This window comes from Carassius carassius, chromosome 45, assembly GCF_963082965.1.
Source record: "Carassius carassius chromosome 45, fCarCar2.1, whole genome shotgun sequence".
Classification (NCBI taxonomy): Eukaryota; Metazoa; Chordata; class Actinopteri; order Cypriniformes; family Cyprinidae; genus Carassius; species Carassius carassius.
In genome coordinates, this window is record NC_081799.1 from 15,057,360 (window position 1) to 15,083,020 (window position 25,661).

The 25,661-nt window shown below is 37.9% G+C and overlaps 1 protein-coding gene across 3 annotated transcripts; it reads right to left on the bottom strand.

Annotated features, from left to right (window-relative positions):
* Positions 1–400: 400 nt before the first annotated feature.
* ints2 (integrator complex subunit 2) lies at positions 401–25,496 on the bottom strand. 3 transcript variants are annotated; one of them, XM_059539310.1, is made up of 26 exons: positions 25,342–25,496; positions 25,097–25,253; positions 24,173–24,469; positions 23,858–23,996; positions 21,128–21,230; positions 20,796–20,909; positions 17,146–17,276; positions 16,872–17,042; positions 16,565–16,785; positions 16,197–16,322; positions 15,191–15,262; positions 14,160–14,274; positions 12,821–12,889; positions 12,285–12,419; positions 8,804–8,980; positions 7,869–7,977; positions 6,929–7,033; positions 6,497–6,661; positions 5,502–5,703; positions 5,295–5,420; positions 4,985–5,186; positions 4,611–4,892; positions 3,577–3,684; positions 3,230–3,335; positions 2,651–2,827; positions 401–1,389 (listed from the first exon to the last, which is right to left on the bottom strand). In XM_059539310.1, exons 3-26 carry the CDS (start codon positions 24,463–24,465, stop codon positions 1,217–1,219), a joined length of 3,621 nt encoding a protein of 1,206 aa, XP_059395293.1. In that variant the 5' UTR covers positions 24,466–24,469; positions 25,097–25,253; positions 25,342–25,496; the 3' UTR covers positions 401–1,216. The 3 variants fall into 3 exon arrangements, with proteins under 3 accessions (XP_059395293.1, XP_059395292.1, XP_059395291.1); XM_059539309.1 differs by having other exon boundaries at positions 24,173–24,466; positions 25,097–25,496; XM_059539308.1 differs by having other exon boundaries at positions 25,097–25,496.
* Between the last annotated feature and the right edge of the window lie 165 nt (positions 25,497–25,661).

Consider the following 25,661-nt stretch of genomic DNA (forward strand, 5'->3'; position numbering starts at 1 on the left):
AATTAAATGAGAGCATTTTCTAAAGCTCTCATAACACAGAAAGCCATTGTTCTGGAGAAAAAGGAGCATGTGAATGGCCAAGTTTTTCATTATGTTTCAATGATTGATCATTTCATCATTGAACATGCATAAGCGTTGCCATGTGTACTCCAGGCTGCGGATCCTGTGATTCTACATGTGACCAGAGCGCCCCCACATGGATCTATGTGTTAAACACTATTTTTTCACCACGGATAAAGGATAAATTAATATCAGGGCATATATGTAAAATATTAGTTCAGTGTCCTGTTGGTGCATTTTGTGACTTGGAGTTTTGTTTTGCCAACCTGGCAACCTCAATCTGATCAGAATGCCAGCCATATTTCCTCCTCAATTTGTGCAAAAAAAATCCTGAAGTGTGTAATTCTTACTATATTTTTAATGATGTATCGGAGTTTTCGAAAAGATGTTTTAATACAGCATAAGATTTGACATGTATACAAAACCAAGGTCACAAACACAATTCAGACATCATGTTTCAAGAAACAGTGAATTTGAGCCAAGAAAACACTCTTTTAAATGGTGGTCTAGAAAACAGACCAATAATATCACTGCTAAGTGCCCTGGACACACATTTTGTCGCACACTCAAATACACACTTAACTAACACACTATTTAGAAAATGCCTTCTACTAAATCTACAGCAAGCTGCTTAGTGACCAGAATTACTCCAATACTTCAGGACAGGCTAGAGAATGAAAGTCCGATTCACTTAAGACTTAAAAGACGCTTCCTGGAAAGTCAAACGTCGTTTTGAGTCAAATATAGATGGCGGTTTTGGCTGGCAACAGAATATGGAATTGCAATCTATATTTTTATCTTTCAGTACATCTCATCCTTTGTTTGGAAAAAATGTTAATGGGTTTGATTTGACTATTCATTTATACCATATAAGTAGAGTTTACGTAAAACTACATCAAATTAGAATTTCTTTCATTACCTTCATTCCAGATGTTTGCATAACTTGTGGTATGCCAAAATGGAGGAGAAAATTCACGTTCAGTGTTTTGAGCGGACTGGCTTTAAACTGAAATGGTCCCAGCACTAGTCCAACAGCTGCAAGTCATCTATCATTATACTGCTTTGCATGTTCATAAGCAGATTTCTGTAACATGAGGCTTGACCTTAACATCGGACAAACAGTCCCATTAACATTTCTATTTGTCTGTTTGTGTTGTCACAGTGCCTGTGTGCTGGAGCTGATGATGTCCATGAAGGTGGCCTCTATCTGATAGCACAGCTGTACATCAGGATCGGCTCCACCCAGCTCCTCTGCAGACCTTTTGCGTAGAGAGTATTTGGATTCTGACAGTGGTATTTCCTGTGGCTTCTGTCTCACATACTGCAGCCCTAAACACAAAAGCACAGTGGATTAGATCTAAATCCAGGGCTACATGATTTGGCCACAGCATATTGTGATCATGTCTTGATAAATACTGAGAAATGAACTGTGAAAAGATAACCTCATATTACTGATTCTTAGATAAAAGATAAAGGAACAAAGAAGGAATGGAACACTTTGAAACAGAAGCTCACGTGCTCAACAGACTGTGCAAAAACTCTAAACTTCCAAAGAATGCCATTTTTTGTCTGCGTAAGTCTGCAGAAACAGTTAGGGTCCTCAGACTTGAAAGTCAGTCTCAAATCACTTTTATCAGACCCAAAAGTGAAGTGAGTGAAAACAAACTAAGTTATTTGGGCTACCTGAATTTGCAAGTGGATATTCATTTATTTTAACTGTGATGGGGTCACAGGTCACTTGTCACTAACACAAGTCTTGTTGGGAGTCTATCAAGTTAAATCTGATGATAATATAATAATTAAATATTTTAGTTACCGTTTGAATACAATGACTATTTAAATGCAATATTAATATAATAAATATATTTTATTCTAAATTAAACATCAATATAATTAGAAAACTAAAGAAAGGACTTTGAGCTTTAATATGCAGTTGACAATTATGTATAAATTATTTATTTCAAATGTCAAAATCTTCATTTTTGATGGCTTTTTGCGGTTGTTTAATAATGTTGTGATTCACCTCGCTGTTAGTTGGTTTTGGTTCTTGGCTTTTAACTCTTTAGCTCTTAAGCCTTTTTGGTAACACTTTACAACAAGGTGTCATTCGTTAACAATAGTTAATGCATTAATTAACATGAATGAACAATGAACACTACATTTATTACACTCTATATTAATCTTTGTTAATGTTAGTTACGTTAAGTTCATTGTTTGTTCATGTTAGTTCAAAGTGCATTAAGTAATCTGCATTAGAACACATTAGTAAATTAAATTAAATAAAGCTTTAGTAAATACTGAAATTAACATGAACTAAGATTAATAAATGCTGAAGAAGTATTGATCATTTCTAGTTCATGTTAACTAATGAAACTTATTGTAAAGTCTTACCAACTTTTATAAAAAACCTATGGAAAAAATGAATGGAAAAAATACTTCAAGAACAAAAGGCACCTGAAAAAGTCGGCATGCACTGACTCTGAACGGAGTAAAATAATTAAAAATCTTGCCTTGCCCCTGCCCCATACAATAGCCATTGATCAATACAAATTTAAAACAGTTCAGTCAAATAAGACAAGAATACACTCACTGGCTATTAGAGGGTCAATATCTCTGGCCTTGGTGGTGACATCAGCAGCAGACACCTGTCCCACCTGAACCAGCAGGGACATGACATCATCGAAGAGTGGGGGGAAAGCCTTGCAGAACGAAACCAGGCATGGCAGCGTCGGCATGAAAAATGCAAAGCGCTTGGCACGGGTCTGCACTGTGAAAGATACCAAAAATATTTACTTAAGTAAATATATATATATATATATATCTCAGAATCACATGCAGGATTTAACTCTGGTACTCCATTCAATAAAACAATAAATGGATGGCTAATGCATAATTCAAAAACACAGCAGATGAAGGTTTGTCACAGACAGTAATAAGTGGCCAGCAGAGGGCAGTATGAACTAAGATAAAGGGACGAGTTTGCAGAGGTTGGTTTTTGCTACAAAAGAAGTCAAGGTAATGGTCTGATATCTCCAATTATCAGTGTTATTTTTAGACATTCTTTAATAAAATGCCAGCCCTAATAAATGAATAAGAACAGAGACCAAGGTAAAGAGAAAATGGAAGAAGGTTAAAGAGATAAAGCAACAGATGAAAGAGTTATTTCTACCTGTGAGGAGGGTGCCCATCACACTAATGGCAAGACGTGCCACACTGAGGGATTTGGGCAGGGCATACTGAGTGCACAGATGGGACAACAGCTGTATGGCGAAGATCTGTGCCAGACAAAACAAAACTCCCATTAGCATCAAGCCCAGAGGTCAACCCTGAGGGCTCACCATGTGTCTGTGATTAGGGTAGCAAAATACATACTCTTTATACTTCAACTTATATCTATACAGCTCTAAATTAAGTTTTAGTACATACTATAAAGCTATAAAGAGTCTTGCATACTAAATTCTAAAAAGATAAATTATATTCTGTGTATATTCATGGGATAACAAATGAAATGCTTACCTGTTTCTCCAGCTGCGGCTGAGCAAGGAGTTCTGGGATAAAGTCTAGACAGATGTGCATGGAAGGAATTCCTGCCACCGTCAGAGGTAGCAAAGCCTGCGGATAACCCTGAAGAAACATTTAAAGAACATTTAGAAAACCTTCAGTGCTTTAGAGAAAACCTTTAGTGCTTTAGAACCCAATTAGAGAGTTCTTTGATTTGGTTTTCCTTTATCTGAAACCAATTCACAAAAACCTAAAGGCTGTTTTATTCTTTAAAACGTACTTCATAGTTCATTTAAGTTTACAACTATTCAAGTCAAGATGAAAATGAACCGATTGTTTAATACATGTGCCTGCTAAATTTGCTAATGATGTAGGAAAGATTTTTTTTAATATAATTTTCTTATGCTCACCAAGGCTGCATTTATCAAAAATACCAAAAAATTTAAATGTAGAATGCGAAATATTACAATTTAAAACGATTTTCAACATATTTAAAAATGTAATTAATTCCTATGATGTGAATTTTCAGCAGTCATTACAACAGTCTTCAGTGTCACACGATCCTTCAGAAATCATTCTTAATATGCTGATTTGCTGCTCAAGAAACAGAGTTACTTAATATTTTTGTGAAAACTGTGATATAGATTTAAGGATAAAAAAAAATTGATATTTATTTCAGACCAAAATCTGTTATATTGTTATAAATGTCTTTACTACTACTTTTTTGAATGAAATGAATCCTTGCTAATAGAAGCATTAATTTCTTTGAACAGTACTGTAACTTGATTTGAACCTCTCCCCTCCACCCACCTGTCTTACAGAGAACACTTGTCACTAATCAGTCTAATCAATTCCCAATGGATACAATGATTTTTTTCCCTATTGAATATCCTGTTTCACTCTGAAATACATGACATAAAAATATTAAATGCATATAGGGGAAAAAAAACACATTGTGTGTGTACTGTGTCTTATGATCATTTTGCATGTAAGTATAAAGTATGTATCATAATGGTGATGGCAGTACTGTAACAGAAAGACTTAATTACCTGAAAGTGTACTAGTTTGGCAATGTTGGGGTCTGCGATGAACATTTGGTGCAGCAGGCAGCAGATGAGACACTGCACCTCCCTCAGGTCACTGAGCAGCCCGCCCTCTGCCTCGCGCTCCCCCTGGGCCCCCGCGTCGCCCACCTGCTTCCTCATGGGAATACCTGAAGCAGACTGAACGCTCCTCAACAGGCTGTCTGCTCCTCCACCTCCTCCCAGCTGCAGCTCCTCCTGAGGGGACGGCAAACACACCTCCAGCAAGATCTGCACTGCTGCACTGTCCTGAAGGTGGACAAAAACAACACAAATATGCCAAATGCACAAACTGGTGATTCAGAGATCAATAGTAGAGATGTGTTTGTGCATGTGTCTACCTGAGCAGCCAGCAGAGCGTTCTTCAGCTCCTCTCTTGTGACCTCAGGGGTATCAGGTTGGCCACCCAGCCCAAGGTTTGATACAGTCTGACCTTGACGCTCAAATTCAGCAGTCTCTTTCAGGTGGGCGTTCAAGTAGGCCTTAGATGCCAACAGGTACCCATTCAGCATATGAAGTGTGATGTCCATTAGTGGAGGACACCTTCATGAGAACAAACACACATTCCTTCAGTAAGACTAAGATTTGCATGAATTATAGAATTTCTTTATAGGGTTTTTCTTATCAGGCATTTATACAAGCAGGTAATACCTGAAGATTCTGGAGTCACAGCGCAGGACGATGAGAGGATCCACCATCAGATCATTCTGAGTGTATTTCTGCTGCCGCAGGAGCTTTACTGAAGGCTGCAAAGCGTTTACCGTCATCACCCACAGCCTGACAGAGGAAAGAGACTTAGAACGAGTGCTAAAGTGGAAGATTCCCTTCCATTTTTACTAAACACAGAGGAAGGCTCACTTGCGTGGCATGACTGTATTAAGTACCATCCAGAGTTTGTTAACAGTCTGTAGGATCCTGCGAGAGACGGCGTCCTCTAAGAGCAGCCCCATGCTGGCAGTCAAAGCCTCTGCGTATGGGATCAGATCTCCCGCAGAGAGCAGCGTCAGGTGCTCCAGGATACGCAGCAGCCTGGGCCCACCAGAGAGAACATTCTGGAAAGCTAAGAAAAAAAAAAAAGCTTTTTATTAAATGATTAATAAAAAATAAAAACACACACACACGCACGCACACACAAATGACGACATTTAATTGAAAGAAAAATGTAAAATATTTGAATGATTTAGATTAGATTTTTCTCATTAAATATAGCATTATCCTGTCACCGTCTGTGAATACAAGAGTCCTGTGGAGAAACAGGCCTGTCAGAGCAGTGTTGTATGAATACAGAAACACCTTCAGGCTCATTACTCTGCAGGTGCAAAACTGAGTCATGCACATGAAAGGTCAGACTATAACAACAAACTATTCATATCATAGACCATAATAAACACTTGTGATCTCGTCCAGTGCCAAAGGGCCTTATGAGTCCCAATGAAGAGTTCAGTGGTCTGGTTTACTGTAGTGTGAAAACTGCGTGAGAAAAACATTGTACAGCAGAGATGTGCTAATTGCTTTTGCAGAATCCACCTGAGCAACAACTTTTCTATTTTTACTCAGGTTAACTGTAAATAAAAAAAATAAAAAAAACTTTTACATACAAGGTCCTTATTTTGACCTTGTGTTTGATATAACCAATACTGACTTTTGACATATCCCCTTTTCTTCATTTTAAATCAATATTAATGTTTTTTACTGTGTAAAAAATGGATCCATCAAAATGATTTTTAAATTACAAGTCAAATTTTGAAAATGTAGTATTTGGCAGAAAATCTTTAATGCAATCTTGGTCACATGAGAAATGTGATTTCCACATTTTGCTCTTAACTAAGGGGCTGATAGTGTGAGGTTCTTACCCTCTCGTAGCTGTGTCTGGGAGTATTTGCAGGATGAGGATGTCAGCAACATCTTCCTCAGTAAAGGCAGAGTACCAGTCACTTCTTCTTCACTGATCCAGTCCTCCACCATGCACAGGTGAGGATAGTTTGTGGCCAGTAGACGCAGAAGAGCAGAATGTAAGCCTAAAAAATCAAATCAAGTACAAATTAGTTTATAACTAATATATATATATATATATATATATAAAATAGCATTTTCACTGTTTGCATGTATATAGCCTGTAATCCAATGCACATAAAATTGATGAAACATCTCTTTAGAAAGATATCAAGTATCAGTGTCATGTAATAAGAAAAATAATAGCATCTAGTGATGCAACTAACTAGGTTTGTATTATCACATATTTTTAATCTATATAAATGCAATGGAGGTTAAGGGGTGTCCTTTACCTCCCAGCTCCTGCTGCAGTCCTTGGGCCTGGCGAATGAGGTGTTTAATGGGAATCTGGTCCATGAGGGCAGGAGAGTAGGATTTTGGTTTCTTCTGCATAAGTGCTGGGAGAAGAGAGAACGCATGGTTATCAGGCTGTTTGTTAAAAATAGGCCTCTGTGGTGCAGCTCATGTACAGGTGATTTTTCATTGTATTCCAGTTCATTAGCACAGCCAAAGGGCATCATTACTCCAGAATGATAGAGGAGAAGAGAGGGATAGAGAGAGATTAAATAAGCACAGCACTCTGGGAAGAGCTGTGTGCATAAACACTGAAGAGTAACCGCTCTAATAACCGATGAGAGGCTTCCAAAGCAAAGTCAAACTGCAGGTGATTGGTGTGAGTTTGAAGCAATTTAATATGCAGAGGAGAGAACAAGAAGCTAAGCTGTATCACTCTCATCCTAATATTATAACAGCACTCTGGGTGGCAAGACAGGAACTTACATAATCGAGCTTTCACCAGATTACCTGGAGATAAAATTATTAAATCCTATTGTTCAGAGACTATCATTTAATAGTTGAATCATTTAAAATTAAACAAAGAAAAAGACTGTAAGAGAAGACGAAATCAGAAAACACAACACAAATCTAAAAACTAAAAAAATACATTCAAAAACATATTTTTCAACTGATTAAACTGTTAATTAAAAAGTGAATTCTAAATGCAAATGTAAAACAGGAAATATACTATTCACATTTAAAATGAAGTTTCCCTCCATCCTTGTCCATAAAATGTAATATTATAATAAAATACAAATAACTAACTTCAAATTAAATACAATTGTATAATAAAGTTAAAAAAAAATGCTAATAAACTAAAAAAGTTAATTTAAAATAAAAACTAAAATGAAGTACATTTCACCTAACTTATGTCAGTAAATTGTTTAATATACCTACCCAATGTCTTTGTATTTGCGAGCAGAGCTTCCTCATATGACAGGATGTAATAGAGAATGAGCAACTGGGTGGTGATGGTGTACTGTGAACGGACTTTCCCTCCATCTCCCTGAGAGAGACAGAAACATTAGAGGAGGAGATGGAGAGAGGTCAAACAGATCTGGAGATATACAGTGTATAATTTAGACAAGTCACATTTATTTACATAGCGCTTTATAATATACAGATCGTTTCACAGAAGCTTCACATTAATAAACATGAAAATAACACTGTTAATGTTGTAATATAAAAAAATTATGAAACAAACTCAATTTTACTTGTAAAGCAGCTTGACAGAAGATAATAATACCATAATTCAGCTAAATTTAGAACATTGTATCAATGCAGTTTAATAACTGTCAATGTTGCAAACTTCAATTCAGCTCTACATTAGACAACAGTGTCATTATTCAGCTCAAGTCAGTTCAAAGTTGATCAAATTTAGTTCAAAAACAGCGTGGGTTGCAAAGTTAGTGTCATTTTCAAGCTGAATTCAGTTCAAATTTTGTTCTCATCCAATAATGTAAATGCAGTTAAAATTATAATATTAATTTCTATCAGTGATTTATACTTTACCACAGACCACACATGATAACAGGTCTTTAATATGATTAAACCTCAGCTGTTTTAAAGTACCTTTTAACCTATATTAATTATGCTTCTATCAAGGATCAACATCATTTGCTTCTATCGTTTAAAAAAAAAATCTGAATCTTTGACTTATTGCATATTGGCATATTGCAATATCCAGATGCCATTGGTCTAAAAATAACCTTCAATAACATTTATGCAACTGATTTTTGCTACTGCAGGCCAGTCATTTATCAAAGTTAGTTTTTTTCTTTTTTGAGATTTTGCAGTCAACGCTATCAAAAAGACGCTTAAGCTCCACCCACCCCTGCTAAGCCCTGGAAAACATTAAGGATCTCCTGCTCTGTGATTGGCTGGTTGGTGGCCTCAGGGTTGGTTTTGGAAGCAGGGGTCAGGATGGAGTTAATGTAAACATCAATTAATGGAAGAAGCTGAGTGTGGAGTGGAGTAGTCGTCTCGCAAAGCTGTCTGAAGATCCAGTCCTAAGAAGAAAAAAAAAAGAAAGAAAGAAAGAAAAAGACACTCAGAGATCATTCAGAATAAGTGAATTATCCAATCATCTACCTCTGGCACTCGGGTGATTAAATCATCTTTCCAAATGAACAGATCAATAGCTATAACATGGCTTACTGACTCTAGAGGATGCAGATTCCAGCCTTTAAGGCTGACAATGTAATAGTGAGGAAACATTCTGATCAGCCGGGCGATGCGCTCCCACATTCAAAAACCACATCCTTAATTAAATCAATGGAGTGTCTTTTCATGAGTCAGGAGAGGAGCCAGCCAGTCAAACAGATAATAGAACCCAAAGGATTCAAGTCGATACTAGCACTGAACAGAGTCGACAGAGTAATGTAGTGTCGTTAGAAAGGAGAACAGAAAAACAAAACAGGACAGGAAAGAAAACAGAACAAAACAGACTGCAAAACAACAACAGAATTACAATACAATAAAATTTAACTAAACGGAACACAAACAAGAGAGCAGAATAAACAAACAAACAAAAGTAATAGAACAGAATAGAATAAAACAGGAAATAGGAAACCAAGTAAATGAGAATGCATTACAAAATAACACAATCCTCATGAATAAATTCTCAGCTTTTACTCACGAGTGGAGGCTCAGTATAAGCAAAGTAGTTCTACAGTCTTTGGAGTAAGTTTAACACGGATATATTTTCACTCGCTGAACACACTGTCAAGCGATCTGTGATAAGTGGTGGGCGGATTGATCCTAATATCTATAATATCGATACATACGTTGGTATTGGTATCGGATCAATACTAGCCTGATGAGATCAATACTCTAGGTTAATTTTCTCCCCTCTAGACTTAATACATTGCTCAATACATTCAACAAAGAGTAGACATGTCTGTGAGAACAAGCACCAACTTATCCATCTCAATTTTCAGTGTGGAAGTAAGATTTTTTCGGTGAATGTGCTAGACTTCGGCTTCATTAGGCACAGTATGGAAATAAAGAGAAAAAAAAAAAGTGCAATAAAAAAAAAAAGTAAAATTGTTTGTGCTATCCACCCTATGTGTCTAAAACTAATACAATACAATACATTAAAATAATATGGTAAGAAACACCGGTTTACAATATCAAGCAGCAAAAAGAGCTGTTTTGCACAGATAAAAATTGCTGAAAAGTGGGTGAGACTGGAATCCAGACCCATTAAATTTACAGAATTTGTCCTTTTTATACAGCATCTCTGTCTTCAACCATTAAGCCACGTTGTGCGTTTTTTTATTTTTAGATAATGGTTTTCTATTAGGAAAACACTTACATGCATACACTTTGCATTCATACCCTGAGGTGCTTGCCTGCATATTCTAATATTACTTTCTTAATGCATTAAGTCACGTACATTTTTTTTTTCTTTCTTTATAACTATTTTCTATGGGAGGAAAATACTTAACATGAAACTTTATGTATTGCTGTCATATTTTGGTCATTTGAATGTATGTTTTTAAATGAAGAAATTATCTGCATTGGTATCAGTATCGGGGATACTAGCCCTTTATTTACTTGGAACGGATCGATTTGCAGTTTCGCCCACCCCATCTGTGATATTTCTCAGTTCATCTGAATGGACGCGCATCACACCTGTATTTGACGCACCGTAAACTCTAGTGTGAAGGCGCTTTACCTCGCCATTGCATGCAAAGAAAACTAAGAGAGTAAGAGAGTCTTTCATAACATGCAGAATTGACACATGTAAACAATATTCTTTGCTGTATTTTCCTGTCAAAATTACAGAGTTCCTTTGTAATTCTTCAGAACTGTCGGTTTTCCGGTAGTGGGCAGAACTAATGCACAAACGACAACCTCATTGGCTGGCTCTCACCTATTATAGTCCCTGTTTTGATTTCAGCAAATCAGTTCAAGCGAATGCACACAAGCTGATTAAAATTCATGAATCCAGAAGCTGATTAATCCTTAGTGCATCTTATTTTGTTCTTAGTAGAACTTGTAGTATTATTATTATCTTTTCATTATTATTAATTTTTTTCCCCATTTTCATACAGAAACACTGAATGACCAAAAATGCACCACCACCAGTTCTAAGTTCAGTTAAAATGACTAATAAGCATTAATACATGGTTTCCAAATTTTAATTCTGATTACACACACAGACATATACATATATTGTATATCAGTCTGGTGAGTAAACTAAAGCCCCTTTCACACTGCCATTCCGGCAAATACACGGGTAAAGTGTTCTGGCAATTGTTCCCGGGTCGCTAGATTGTGCACTTTCACACTGCCAGTGATTAACCGGGATATGTGCATGCTTTCACACACAACCCGTAAAGATCCCGTAACGACACGTGGCGTGTAATGTACGAGTCGAAAACGTTAGGCACGTTATACTTTCATTGAAGCTGGCGAACGATCTCAGCGTCAGCGCGGAGAGTGAGGAACTAACTGATCACTGCTTCATTACAGTTTGCACATATTTTTTTGTCGTGAACATTGATCTTCCTTCAAAACAGCTGGTAAAAGAGTCGCGCGATAGCGTGCGTCATCACTACGACAGGCCATAAGATCTGGCTTTTGTTCACACAGCGCTCATTCCGGGACTGAACCCGGCAATGTTACTAGGTCCCCGACCCGAGATCAATGCCGGAATGGGACGTGTTTACTTTCACACAGAAGGCGACACAGCAATGTTCCGGCAATTTGCCGGGTCCAACGTGCAGTGTGAAAGGGGCTTAAGAAATTTGCAATTCAATTACCAAGGTGTCCATAGAGGGTTGTCAACAGAATAGAATGTCTAGCTAGAAAATAACAGAAAACAAAATAAAACATAATAAGATAGAACAAGCTAGCATATGTAACTAGAATGTAACAAACAGAACACAATAGAAACAAATGGAACAAATACAACACAACAGAAAAGAAATAAAAAAAAAAAAAATTGTTGGAAGAAACTAAAATAAAGTAGATGGGAACAGAACAAAAATAAAAAAGATCAGAAGAAAAAAACAACAGACCCGAACAGAGAAAAAATAATATACCACAGAATGAATATAGGATATAGACCACACATATAAAGAATATAAAATAATAATAGAGTATATATATATATATATATATATATATATATATATATGTGTGTGTGTGTGTTTCTCATCTGTTTTTTTGTTTGTTATTATAGCAAAATGAAAGTAGACATACTTATGATTTATTCTGCTGAAGAATAATAAAAAAAAAGGAATACAACACAACAATTCCAACAGAACAGAAACAACACAGTCAGAAGAGTATTCTACGGATTACCTTTATGGACACTTTGTGTTTGGTGAAGGCTCTGCTCCTCAGGAGCTGGTATATGCAGTGGATGGGGAGGAATCCTGTGATGTTGGCACTGAGGTTATTAGTAACGGCCACTCGCACAGCATGTGCTGTGACCACCTGTGACAACACAAAAATCCACTTGTCACTATATCCATCTTGATGCCACAATTATGCAGTTACATTTACATTTAAGATATTCAACAGATGTCTTATCCATGATGACAAAAAGTGCTTTGTTTCAATTCGTTAGACTGCCATGTTCAACAGATGCCAAGTATGCAGTTCTCAAAGATAGCTGCTAGGAAAGGATATCCATAATAGTGCATGTAATAATATGACAGGCTGTTAGTAATTAAGATGTTTGAAATCGTGCCTACACAGTTCTTACAATATGTCAAATAAATTGCACATACTCACAAGCACACAATTATTTTTACAAAAACATTACTCATAATTATGAGAGGCTAACGGCTGCTTTGCATTAAAACACCACCAATCCAGTGTCAAGAAAGAGGCACCTGTTCTGTGAAGATTTCCTGAGTGAAAATGGTCTTCATTTTGCTCAGTGAGCTGGGTTTGATGGCGATCTGAGGAAGGATAAGGAGTTTAAGACAGTTCTCAACCAGATTAAACTCTGTACAAGGTTTAGAAACTTCAAAAAAATTATTCAACAAAACATTAAGTTTTTTTTCTTAATGCCGAAAGTGACTCATTCTGGCTAAACAAACCCTCCATGACTCATCTATCTGTACCACATCAATAATGTACGACTCAGCTAAGGGCAATAACATATTACACAGACGTACTTTAGCCTTCTCTGGGATGTGCATGTTCCTAGACATTAACAATCAATAAATCCACCAATTAACACCCTCTCTTCTGTGACTTTTACAGTGCAAGCTAAGTATAATGGATGTTTTACACCTAGAGGATTAATTTTGGAATTTAACCAATGTTGGCATTTAAGCCCCAAAGTAAACAGGACTAAGTACCCCCTTCGTTTGCTTCTAAATTTGACTTGTTTTTATAGAGAAACAAACAAAAACCCCAATACCTCTAGAGTGAACCCCTGATGGATAGACTGACCTACTGCTGTAGGCACTAGAATTAATTAATTGTGTCTAATAAAAAACTAATTTGCTTAATTATAAAGCATGTTTGCTCATTATAAGCTAAAAATCAAATGTTCAGAATGTCCAAAGCGGCTGTCTAGGTAAGTCAGTTGAAACAGCTAAAATTCCTATTCAGATGGGTTTGTTTGAAATATGGGTTTCGCAGATGTACTCTGTGAAATTCCAGTCTTTGTGTCCTCACACAACTTTGGTAAAAAATTACAGCGCATATTAGCTACTTTTTCATCGGCTATCTTTGGGGTCCTCTGTGAAATTAAACCCACCGGGATAGAAACATCTGCGATTGTGGAATGTATTTTTAACACTCATTTATACACTCATTACTCTAACTAAAAGGCCAATTCTCACTTAATGCATTACCTAGTGCACATTCATTATAGAATTCCCTAATCATATACACCATTGTTCAAAAGTTTGGGGACATTATGAGTTTTTCTTTTTTTAATAAACAAGCAGAAATCCAGAAAGGAAACGTTGTTTTAAAGGGACAGTAAAAACTTACATTTCAAACAAATGCAGTTGTTTTCAATTTTCACATGCATACACAGCACAAACATATATGACATCCAATTACATTCAAGAGACACTCCCATCTTAATAAATTACATGACTACATCCGATGTTAATAATAATAACTTGGAAACCTAATGCCCCCAGATTAGTGTTGAAGTGTCTTTACTGTAGGTTTTATTCATTGGCTGACCAACTGATTGCTTAAACTCACCTTCATCCCAAGGGTGGAGCAAACCAGCTCGATGATGGCACTGAGCTGGTTGCTATGGAAATACATTGCAACCAGTAATAGCATCTCTCCAAAAGAGGCAGAGACACCGGCGGCACTGGAAAGAATAAGAGAAGGGAGGATAAGAGGAGGATGGAAAAGCAATGTAGAGTGAAGACAATGAGTAGAAGGGGAAAATGCTTTAAAAAGAGTCCATATTTAAACTTTTAAATTTTTATATAGAACAAACAGATAGACACGTATCAACCCCCAGGTTTACAGTGGGCTTCACATATATGATAACACTAACCACAAACACCCCCTCGGCTGTGCATCGATGGACATTTATATCTAAATTTATAGTGTGGATAAGCGCTCCAATCATAGTGGGTCACAAGGAGCACAAGCTACAGGAGATGACTTATAACCCATCAGCTGCTTATTAGTTATTAAATTGAAAAAGCCTGTCACTGCCTAACCTCAGCTTAACCCCATCTGTTTTCATTTCATCATTCATGCTCTCCCCCTCTCCCTTTTATAAGCATAAAATTATCTAATATACTGACCACATTTACCACATTTCACCAGAAATGCTTTATGTTTGCACAACACATTTCGTTTTTTCTTGTCTACTAAAAAAGTAGCCTTTAAATAAAAAATAAAAAAAAGCCTGTACTGCAGGCTAAGATTCATATTGCCTCACCAGCCTATGCTTCCAAACTGCCTTTATCTAGAACAGAAGTGGGTCTGAATGCTCCAGACTGGGCAGACCTCAGAGGAATAATAATTGCGGACACAAAGAACTTGAAAATAATACAAAATGTAATTTCCAAGTACTTCTTAAATAGTTCTCTATGAACTAAAACTAATTGGATTGAAGGATAAACAGACGGTTCGTACATAAGCAGAACGATTCTGTTTCCTGTAAACTTCTTCAGAAGATTTCCTTCTTGCCGAATCATAAAATAACTGGCATTTTTAGTATGTTGTAAAATGCATTAATTGGTTGTTATGGGTTTGAAGGGCTTCTGTACCTCTCAAAATACTCCTCCTCTTTTATCATCCAGCTGAGCCACATTACCATCAGTTGCTCCTGTTCCGGAGTACTGCAGAGAGAAGAAACAACAACAGCACGATGATGCATCTGGGTTTAAGGATTTTGAGTAAATAAAACTATTGCAGAAGAATTTAACTGAATTGAACTTCACATTAAACATAACTAAGTGACAGAACATTAAAGTGCTAATGTTGATGTTTACTGAAAATACAAAGTGCTTGCTAATGTTAGATATTTCAAGTGGTCATGTCATGCAACAAATATTTTCATTGATCTTTTGACATTCACTTTTGTCCAAGTTTGGGGTCTATAATGTTTTTTTTTGTTTTATAAAAAGAAGTCTCTTGCGCTCTACATTTATTTGATCCACAATACAGCAAAAATTATTACCATTTAAAATAACTGAATTTAAAATGTCATTTATTCCTGTAATTTCTTTCAAAACTGACTTTCCAGCAAACAATTGCTCCAGTCTTTAGTGTCACATGATCCTTCAGAAATCATGTGAATATGCTGATTTGGAGGCCAAAAAAAATTCTTATTATCAATGTTGAGTAAAATTATTTTTGTGAAAACCGAGATGTATTTTTTTTTCAGTATTCTTTGATGAAAATGACAGTTCAAAAGAACAGCATTTACTTGAACTACAAACCCTCTGTAAAAACATAAAAGCCTTTACTGTCACTTTTCTATCAATTCAAAGCCTCCTTGTTAAATAAAAGTATTACTAACTGTCCAAAAAAGAATTGTACTGACTACAATCTTTTGAACTGTAGTGTAACAGTTTAGAAGAGTTTCAGAAGTACTAAAAGATCAGCATTAGCACAGATTAAAATGGGGGTGGAAAACTGTGAAACTAAATTATAATGGTTTCTGGCACATTACGACTGAACCTCAATGAGAACATTTTAAATGAAGTATGATATGACCGTTTAAATCTTTAAATCCTTATTTAGGTGGAGTATAAGTGTCAAAGTGTGTACCTGACGAGAGTAGGGAACGCCAGCAGTTTGCAGAAGGACAGGGAGACAAAGCGCACTCCTGCAGGTGTGGCTGGAGGACGACTGGTCATCAACTGCAACAGTTGCTCCGCCTCTTCATCTGTGGGCCTGTGGAAAGAAAACACATCTGTAACAACCATTAAAACTTCGCAACATTTGGAAGAGGTATTCAGTGTCATTAGGAACTGAATGTAATAAACTGTTGGAATTAACTTCCATAACCTCACAATGGAATGAAGCCAGAACCAAGGGAAAATCAGCACCTTAAGCATCTAAATTACTCATGGTTAAGAGTTACTTTACCACCTATTTATACTTTAAAAAACTGATGTGTGTCAGCTGTAGCATACCGAAGACCAGCAATCCCCATAAGTGCGCAATAGAGCCGCAGCAGTGCACTGGCCTTCACCACATGCTCCTCCCGCAGGCCAGAGTACCCCGAGCTGCTCTCGGAGTCCATGTCGCTGTCGTTGGGAACGTGGGTACTGCGGGAGCGGGGTAAGATGGCCACCAGCTCCAACAGCAGCTGCCTCCGCATCTGCCACAGCACTGAGCTGCTCTCTCTTTTCCTCTGAAGTGAGACACATACATGAATTTCATGTGTTTACAACGCAGCTTATCATCAATTGTCTGCGTGTTTCTGTTGTTCCTCCTTACCTGCTGACCGTTGCGAATGAACATACTGAACCAGGTACGCACTTTTCCATTGGTGCCCAGGAGTAGTCCGCTGACATAAGACACAAGAGGACTAACCGCCTCATCTGCCGTGTCTGGCTTGTAGTCTAGAGTTAGAGCAACGCCCAGACCTGGAAGATGACACTCTTCCACCTGTGAAAGGACCAAGGGCTTGATTTTAATGACACTTGGTTCTGATCAATTTAGCTGCTGTCCATTACCAAGCATGACAGGTGGTATAATGCTTGAGACTCACCACCATGGCCCTGATGTTCAGAGCCTGAGAAGGGTTCATCTGACACAGCTGCCGGAGAGCTTCTGTCCTGCGTCGCCCACCCACGCTCTCCTCATCCTGCCGTTCTCCGTTCTTTATCAAACCCCTGCACACTGGAGACACAGGGACACATAAGCTATTTCGATTAAATGTGCTGCTTTTAACTTTAAGCAGCCTGAAAACCACATAAAAGATACTAATTTTGTTGTATTTTTATTACATACATTAAGTACAGTGCAAAGGTCTGGGGTCAGTAAGATAAATAATGATTGTGACGAGTGGGGCGGGGCCGAGGGACATGGGAGCGAGGCCGGGGGAGTGATTGGAGATGAACTACACCTGTTCGTCCCACCGGTCTCGAGGCCCATGGAGGAGATGGAAGGATATAAAACTGGAGCGACGACAGTGAAGGACGAGAGAGGACCAGGCCTGGGCTTTTAGTTGTGTTTTGGTTTTTATTTTATGCGCACCAGTCGTCCGTGAGGGGCTGGTGCGCTGTTTTGTGTTTATTTTGTTATTAAAATGTTTTTGATTGTCCGCCGGTTCCCGCCTCCTTCTTCCGGATGAATATGAAGGTTGATATCGTTACAGTGGTGCCGAAGCCCGGGAGAAGGAGGGACGCGCTGCTGAAGATCCCTCGCCGCTGTGGTGAATCCGCGGTGCCATCGAGCTGGCGAGGAGTGTGCCGCCATGGACGCTCGAGGCGGTGGACTGGAGCGAGTTGCCGGGGACGGGCGAGCTCGCTACCGGCCGCCCACGATGTGGAGAGACGGCTGCCGTCCGTGAGGGAGCGGAGGAGTCGGCGCCGTTCGCCAGGTGGCCGGAGCCTGCTGCCTCCGCCGGAACGGGGAGGAGCAGGGAACGGGGGACTCCTGCCGGCTGCCCAAAACCGGAGGAGCCGTCGCCGTCCACCGGGCGGCGGAGGAGTGTCGTGCCGTCCGCCGAGGGCCGTCCAGTGCCACCGCCAGGCACCGCGGAGGAGATCACCCAGCTGGTGGAGGGCCGAGCAGCGGTGCGTCTGGGAACCGGAATTTTTTTTTTTTTTTTTTCTCTCTCCCCTCTCTCGTCTCTGTCGCTCCTCCTTCCATCTCCTTTTCTCTCGCCTCGCCTGTCCTACCCCCAGGTTCCCGCAGGTCCCCGGGAGCGGCCCCCCCGGAGGGAGGGGGGGGGGGGGGGAGTAGAGCGCAGTCTCGGGAGTACCCCCCGGCCTGCGAGGGGCGATGGGGGTATGTGACGAGTGGGGCGGGGCCGAGGGACATGGGAGCGAGGCCGGGGGAGTGATTGGAGATGAGCTACACCTGTTCGACCCACCGGTCTCGAGGCCCATGGAGGAGATGGAAGGATATAAAACTGGAGCGACGACAGTGAAGGACGAGAGAGGACCAGGCCTGGGCTTTTAGTTGTGTTTTGGTTTTTATTTTATGCGCACCAGTCGTCCGTGAGGGGCTGGTGCGCTGTTTTGTGTTTATTTTGTTATTAAAATGTTTTTGATTGTCCGCCGGTTCCCGCCTCCTTCTTCCGGATGAATATGAAGGTTGATATCGTTACAATGATTTAATTCAAATCTTTATTCAGGAAGGATGCATTAAACTGATCAAACGTGACAGTAAATAAATACAAGAAAAACTGTTACGAAGGACATCTTTTTTCAGATTTTCTATTCTATTCTTTTTAATGTTCTATTCAAAGAACACTGAAAAAATGTACCATGTACCAAAAAGGTTGTTTTAAACACTGATAATAAGAATTGTTCCAAATCAACACATTAGAAAGACTTCTAAAAGACCATTTGACACTGAAGACTATAGTAATGACTGCATAAATTCAGCTTCATTTCACAGGAATGAACTAACAAGTTCTTCTTATTATTAATTGGTATATGTATTAATATTACTGTTTTTGCCATTTTTTTAAAACAAATAAATGCATCCTGAGTGAGAAGAAGAGGCTTCTTTCACTTTTTTTTTTGAAAGACACATTCAATCAAGAAAAAAGAAATGGGCTGGTTAACATGGTTCAGTCTCAGTTTACTAAGATGAACAGAAATGCTAACACATAGCTTTTTCCAAATATTATATGTGCCACCGTTTATTGGGACAAGATGTAGACCAGATTTGATACTTTGAGTCCATGTGAGCACCACAGCTAAACTTGACTGATCATCACAACTACTATGTTACAACTCAGATGAGATCATTTAAAAATATTTTTCACAAATGTCTTTCTTTATTTGGCTTGGAATCCAGCTCTCCTCTCAACTTGAAGTAAAATATCAGTTTACCTTTTACTATGTGATTTTAACCACAGATGACATTTTGCCACGCTGAATGATTAGAATTACAGAGAATCTTTTATGACGGATGCCGGAATGATATTAGTTTCAATAGCCCCTTATGAAAAAACTCCTGATTGAGGGAAACCGCAGCTGAGTCTGTCACAATTCATGCTGCATCTGATTACAGTGCATCTCCATAGATAAGCTCTTTCCCTTAATGATTCAGCCTTGAGCGGAATATTCTCCCAATGAAAGATCCTGTCTAGGTAATCAGCTTTGAGAATTGGCCATTCAATAATACGAAACATTTCAAACTGGCTCTGAATGGAGTCTCACACAAATAAGCTATTGACTCAACAAGGACCCAGGAGTGATGAAAAGATAGCACAGACTCCGAGATGTTTTTATTTCCACTTAGAGAATCTCTGTGGAAAACCTACATACACACATAAAGAGGTGCACAAACACACCCATGCCCAAACTTCACATAATCAACCCTGCCATACTCATCAAAATGGAAATTCTGCACCTTTTAGATGATCGTGCAATGGCCACATAAGGCAGATAAAATGTAAAGTAAAACTGAGTTTCACGTGGATTTATAGTAAATGAAGAAAAACTAAACATATTTTTAAATTTTAAAAAGAAAACTAATTTACATACCCCTGATCCAAAACCTAGAAACACCTGAATGCAACTCCAACTATTTAAAAGTGAATTCACAATTCGATGAACTTTGATAATGTGGAATATTTATAAATGTGACCTGTGCCGGCAAAATGATTTATAGCAAATAGCTAATTTTTTAAAAAAATATGTTATTTTTATTTTCACATTCACATTTATTTTCACATTAAAAGACCTTCAAAATGAATTAAAAAAAAAATGTTCTCTGAAAGTTCCAAAGCAAATTCACCTAGCAACATTGCATCTTTTTCTCCACTTCTTTTCTCAATGATCATTTCTATATTATTAATCACAATATTGCAAGTAAAGGTACAAATAAAGATCATTTTAGACGTTTAATTACTATTTGGAGCATTGGGATCACTAGGCGAGGAGGGCCTAATGAACTCATTTTGGTGAAAACCTTAAATTCAACCTTTTTTTGCATATAGTTTAAAATTAAACTACATTCCGTATTCCGACTCACTTTGCCAGCACGGGTCACAAATGAACATGTCTGATTAAATGTGCACAGTAAGGCCAGGCACGTGTAAATAAAAGGTACATCTAATAAGTGCTGATTACATGTCTTTAAACGACAGGAAAGTGAATGGATTAAAAGTGTGAATGGACATTTTTAACTGTTTTTGATTCGATATTTGTTGGATATTTCAGCAGATGATGGACATACCCTCACTGAAGCTGTCTGGGACATTTGCCACCAGCAGGCACAGGAACCACTCTCCGTTCCGCACGTGAAGCAGCGCCTCGGCCACATCAATGATGGGCAGCAAAGAAGGCAGCTCTATTGGGAGCAGATAAATAAAAAAATATAGATATTTTCTGTTTAAGACGAATTTATAGTTTTATCTTCAAAGACAGTAAATAAAGGACAAAACAGGACAAATGACAGGCATAGCTGAAGTATCATTTTAGCAAGTTTTTTCTTTTCTGACATGCTGAAGGAAATGTTTACAGATGTTATGATGATTGTGTCATAGATTGGGTCTTTGAACCATTCACCTGCTTGTAGGATGCAAAGAACATCGGCCACTTCCTCCAGGTACACGGGGCTCTCAAACAACTCAGAGGACCGGAGGAAAAACTCTCCATTAGAGTCAGCCACCTGTTGAACACAGGAAAATATTTGAACACGGTGTGTGATAGAATAAATTAAAGATAGCAAACATCTTCTCCAAACATCTTTATGAAATATTGAGGAAAACATACATGTAGCCCTTTCATTTCTTTCTTTCTGTCTTTCAGTTTGCTAAAAGGATCATAATAGCTATATTATTTGGGGTTGGTATTTTTCATGTTTTGAGAATTGGTCTCTTATGTCCACCAAGGCCACATTTATTCGAACAAAAACATAATAACAATATACACATACATACACACACAGTGCCTTCATTTTTTCACTTTTTGTTATGTTTTCTTATGTTAAACTGCTTTAAATTACTTTTTGTCCCACATCAATCTACACGCCATACACAATATTGACAAAACTAAAACAAAAATCACAACTTCGCAAATTAAAAAAATAACTGAATTAAGTGTATTGTATAAGTATTCACACCCTTAACTAAACATTTAGCTGAAGCACCTTTACAGTCAAGTATTTATTTTATTTTTTTGATGCTGACAATTTTTTACTCCTCATTATTTGGCAATTATCTGCCATTCTTCTCCTCATCTCTTCACCTCTCATGCTCTGTCTGGTTGGATGGGGGCAGATGCACATTTACAGGTTTCTCCAGAAATATTTGAATAGGTTTGAGCTTAGGCTCTGGCTGGGCCACTCAAGGACATTCACAGAGTCTGTATTTTGGTGCACTGAGCGTTCCTTCTACTGCCCACAGCAAGAGGATGCTACCAGCACACTTTACTTTTGGGGTGATACTCTGCAGGTGATGAGCAGAGCTGGTTTCCTTCAAACATGATGCTTAGAATTGAGGTTCATCAGACCAGAGAATCTTGTTTTTCAAGAGTATGAGGGTCCTTTAGGTGCTTTTTTGCAAATTCCAAGTGTGTTTTAATTTGTCTCCACCGAGGAGAAGATTAAGACTTTACCATAAAGCCCAGATTGGTGTAGTGTTGCAGTGAAGTTTGTCCTCCTGTGGATTTCTCTTATTTCCACACATGATCATGGAGCTCAACTAGAGTGACGATCAGGTTCTCGTTCACCGCACTAACAAAAGCCCTTCTCCATCAGTTTCTCAGTTTGGCCAGGAGGCCAGCTCTAGAAAGAGACATGGCTGTTTCAAACTTCTGTTACTGTTGTTTCAAACTCTGTTACCGTTAAGTGTAACAGAGACTACATGCTTCTATGACCCTTCAATGAAGAAGAATTTTTTTTCTGAACTCTTCCACAGATGTGTGGCTTGACGCAACATCTACAAGCAAAATGAATGCTCCTGAGCTACTTTTCAACTGTCCCAGATATGGGTATGAATACATATGCAATGGAATCATTTAAGTTTTTTTTTATTATTATTATTAATTTTAAATAATGTAAAAAAAAAATAATGGTTTTGCTTTACCATTATAATGTGTGGAGTGTATACTGATGTGGGAATAAGTCATTTAAAGCAGTTAAAGATAAGGCAGCAACATAACAAAACGTGAAAAAATTATGGGGTATGAATATATATATATATATATATACAGTACAGACCAAAAGTTTGGACACACCTTCTCATTTAAAGAGTTTTCTTTATTTTCATGACTATGAAAATTGTAGAGTCACACTGAAGGCATCAAGGGCTATTTGACCAAGAAGGAGAGTGATGGGGTGCTGCGCCAGATGACCTGGCCTCCACAGTCACCGGACCTGAACCCAGTCGAGATGGTTTAGGGGTGAGCTGGACCGCAGACAGAAGGCAAAAGGGCCAACAAGTGCTAAGCATCTCTCGGGTGAACTCCTTCAAGACTGTTGGAAGACCATTTCAGGTGACTACCTCTTGAAGCTCATCAAGAGAATGCCAAGAGTGTGCAAAGCAGTAATCAAAGCAAAAGGTGGCTACTTTGAAGAACCTACAATATGACATATTTTCAGTTGTTTCACACTTTTTTGTTATGTATATAATTCCATATATAATTCCACATGTGTTAATTCATAGTTTTGATGCCTTCAGTGTGAATCTACAATTTTCATAGTCATGAAAATAAAGAAAACTCTTTGAATGAGAAGGTGTGTCCAAACCTTTGGTCTGTACTGTATATATATATATATATATGTGTGTGTGTGTGTGTGTGTGTGTGTGTGTGTGTGTGTGTTTATATGAAGAGCTCATTTGCAAAGACGGATAACAATTTTCAAAAATCTTGGTGTGTCATTGTGCATTCCAATTAATCTCAATCAAACTGCAGTCGGGTTATTTTGATTAGGTAAAAAATAACTAACAAAAAAGCTTACTAACACGTATAACACAATAAAAAAAATATTTTTTAAATGAAATAAAATGGTGTTTGCACAATAAACTCCATATATATATATATATATATATATATATATATATATATATATATATATATATATATATATATATATATACATACAGTAAATATATATAATATATAATAATATGTATATTTTTTTTTATGTTGTGAAATAATATATAATAAAATAATTACACATTTCTGTACTAACTTACAGTTGTCTATAGTAAAATATTTTAACATTAAAAAAATTATACACTTCACTTTTAAAGGACAGATCATTATCCAGAAGTAAATAGAAGCATACTAAACCTTGTTCATAATGGCCAGCAGTTCACTAAGAGCCAGTCTGAGTCTCCTGAGAGGATCACTGTGCTCAAACTCCAGAGTCAAACCATGCTGCAATTGAGAGACCAGAATGCTCTCGCCATTAGAGCCACCAGCCTTATGTCTGTAGAGAGAAAATATAATTAGAATCATCCGAAATTTAAGCAAAATTCCCTCAAAAACACCTCTCTCAATTTCTCAGAGCAATTCTGAGAAAGACTTACTTATCGGATTTATTCTGCCAATGAACGGAATCTATAGAACGACCACATGAAAGCAATTTCTAGCTTCTGAACTCACCTCAGCTGCTGCTCTTTTCTAGCGTCCTGCTCCAGAGCATGGAAATCCACAGACAGCAGTGCAACAATGGAGTTTACCGCCTCCACTCCTGACAGCAGTCGCAGGATGAGCTTCTTGTCCTGTGCCCAGGCGTTACTCTGATCTGCAGGGGCACACAGAGCCATCCTCACCAGACAGGGCAACAGGAGCCGCAGCTCTGGGTCACTTAAAGCTGCTAGTCTGACCACATCTACCTTCTGCATGGCCTCAAATGCATATGGGCTCACAAACTGAAGACTGACACTGTCTGCCATTCTGCTGCAAAGAATGAAAGGGAAAGACAAAGCAAACATTTCAGATTAAAAAAAAAGTTTATAATAACCATATTTTACATCATATAAGTTAGTACAACTATTGCTATTACTGTAAAATCATAATAATAAATGACTACGGGACTTATTTATTTCAATGAAGTATAACTGTAATTTTGTTTCATTTATTTTTTTGGTGCCATTTGTGACTAAAACCCACACCAAAACAGCACTGTGGTTTTAACATGACTTACAATGTTAAACGTATGTTCTGGACATGCACTATGGTAATAATATGCTATTATTTGAAGTATATAGTAAAAGACTGTAAATAATATAGAATATAAATATGGTAATAAAACAATTCCATAGTATAATAGTGAGTTTACTTTAGGTGTATTTATAAAAATGTATATTCACGTTTTAACATTTGTTGCTCCAAAAACAAAAGATTTAAAAAAATTCTATTTTAGAATGTTTGACGAGAACTGCCCTCAGATGCACAGCACACTGAAAAACAACAAGTTATATTTAACGTATCAAACTCTTTAGCTTGCGCGTTAATTTATCAGAATCTAATAAAATTGTATTTTGTATCATTGAGGACCGTGGAACAGTAGTTGAACCGACTTACCTGAAGTTTACCAGAGCCGCTGGCTACAGCAGAAACACAAGCCCTTATTAGGCCCGCGAGACCGCGGTCTTTCGTGTTTCTCACGCCTACAGGAAGTTGAGCGTCGTCGGTTAAGACAGTAGAGTTCACCGGTAAGCTAACAGGTTAGCTGCTAGAGCTAATAAAAAGAGATCCATTCATCAAGATGTGACTATCTTAAGTACTATAATTCCAATATTAATATTTGAATACTTCATATAATTTACTTATTCTGCATAAAACCATCTACGTCCCGCAGACTGTTTACTGACAGCAAGCTGAAAGGTAGAATGGTGAATTGTTTTAGCACAAGCGCTCATCTGCGATCGGTGTGTAGGCTGAACTCTGACTGCGTTTCAAAACCTAGTGAGCCGCCTACCTAGACACCTTGGCCATCACTGACGTGTTCATAGTTTCATTGTCTTAACAGCGTAATAAATATGGAACATTTACAACAAAGATAAAAAATATTTTTTACGTAAATAATATCTTGTCTGTGATGCCCAATTAGTTACTACGTAGACAGATATCTTGGGTTTGAGACAAA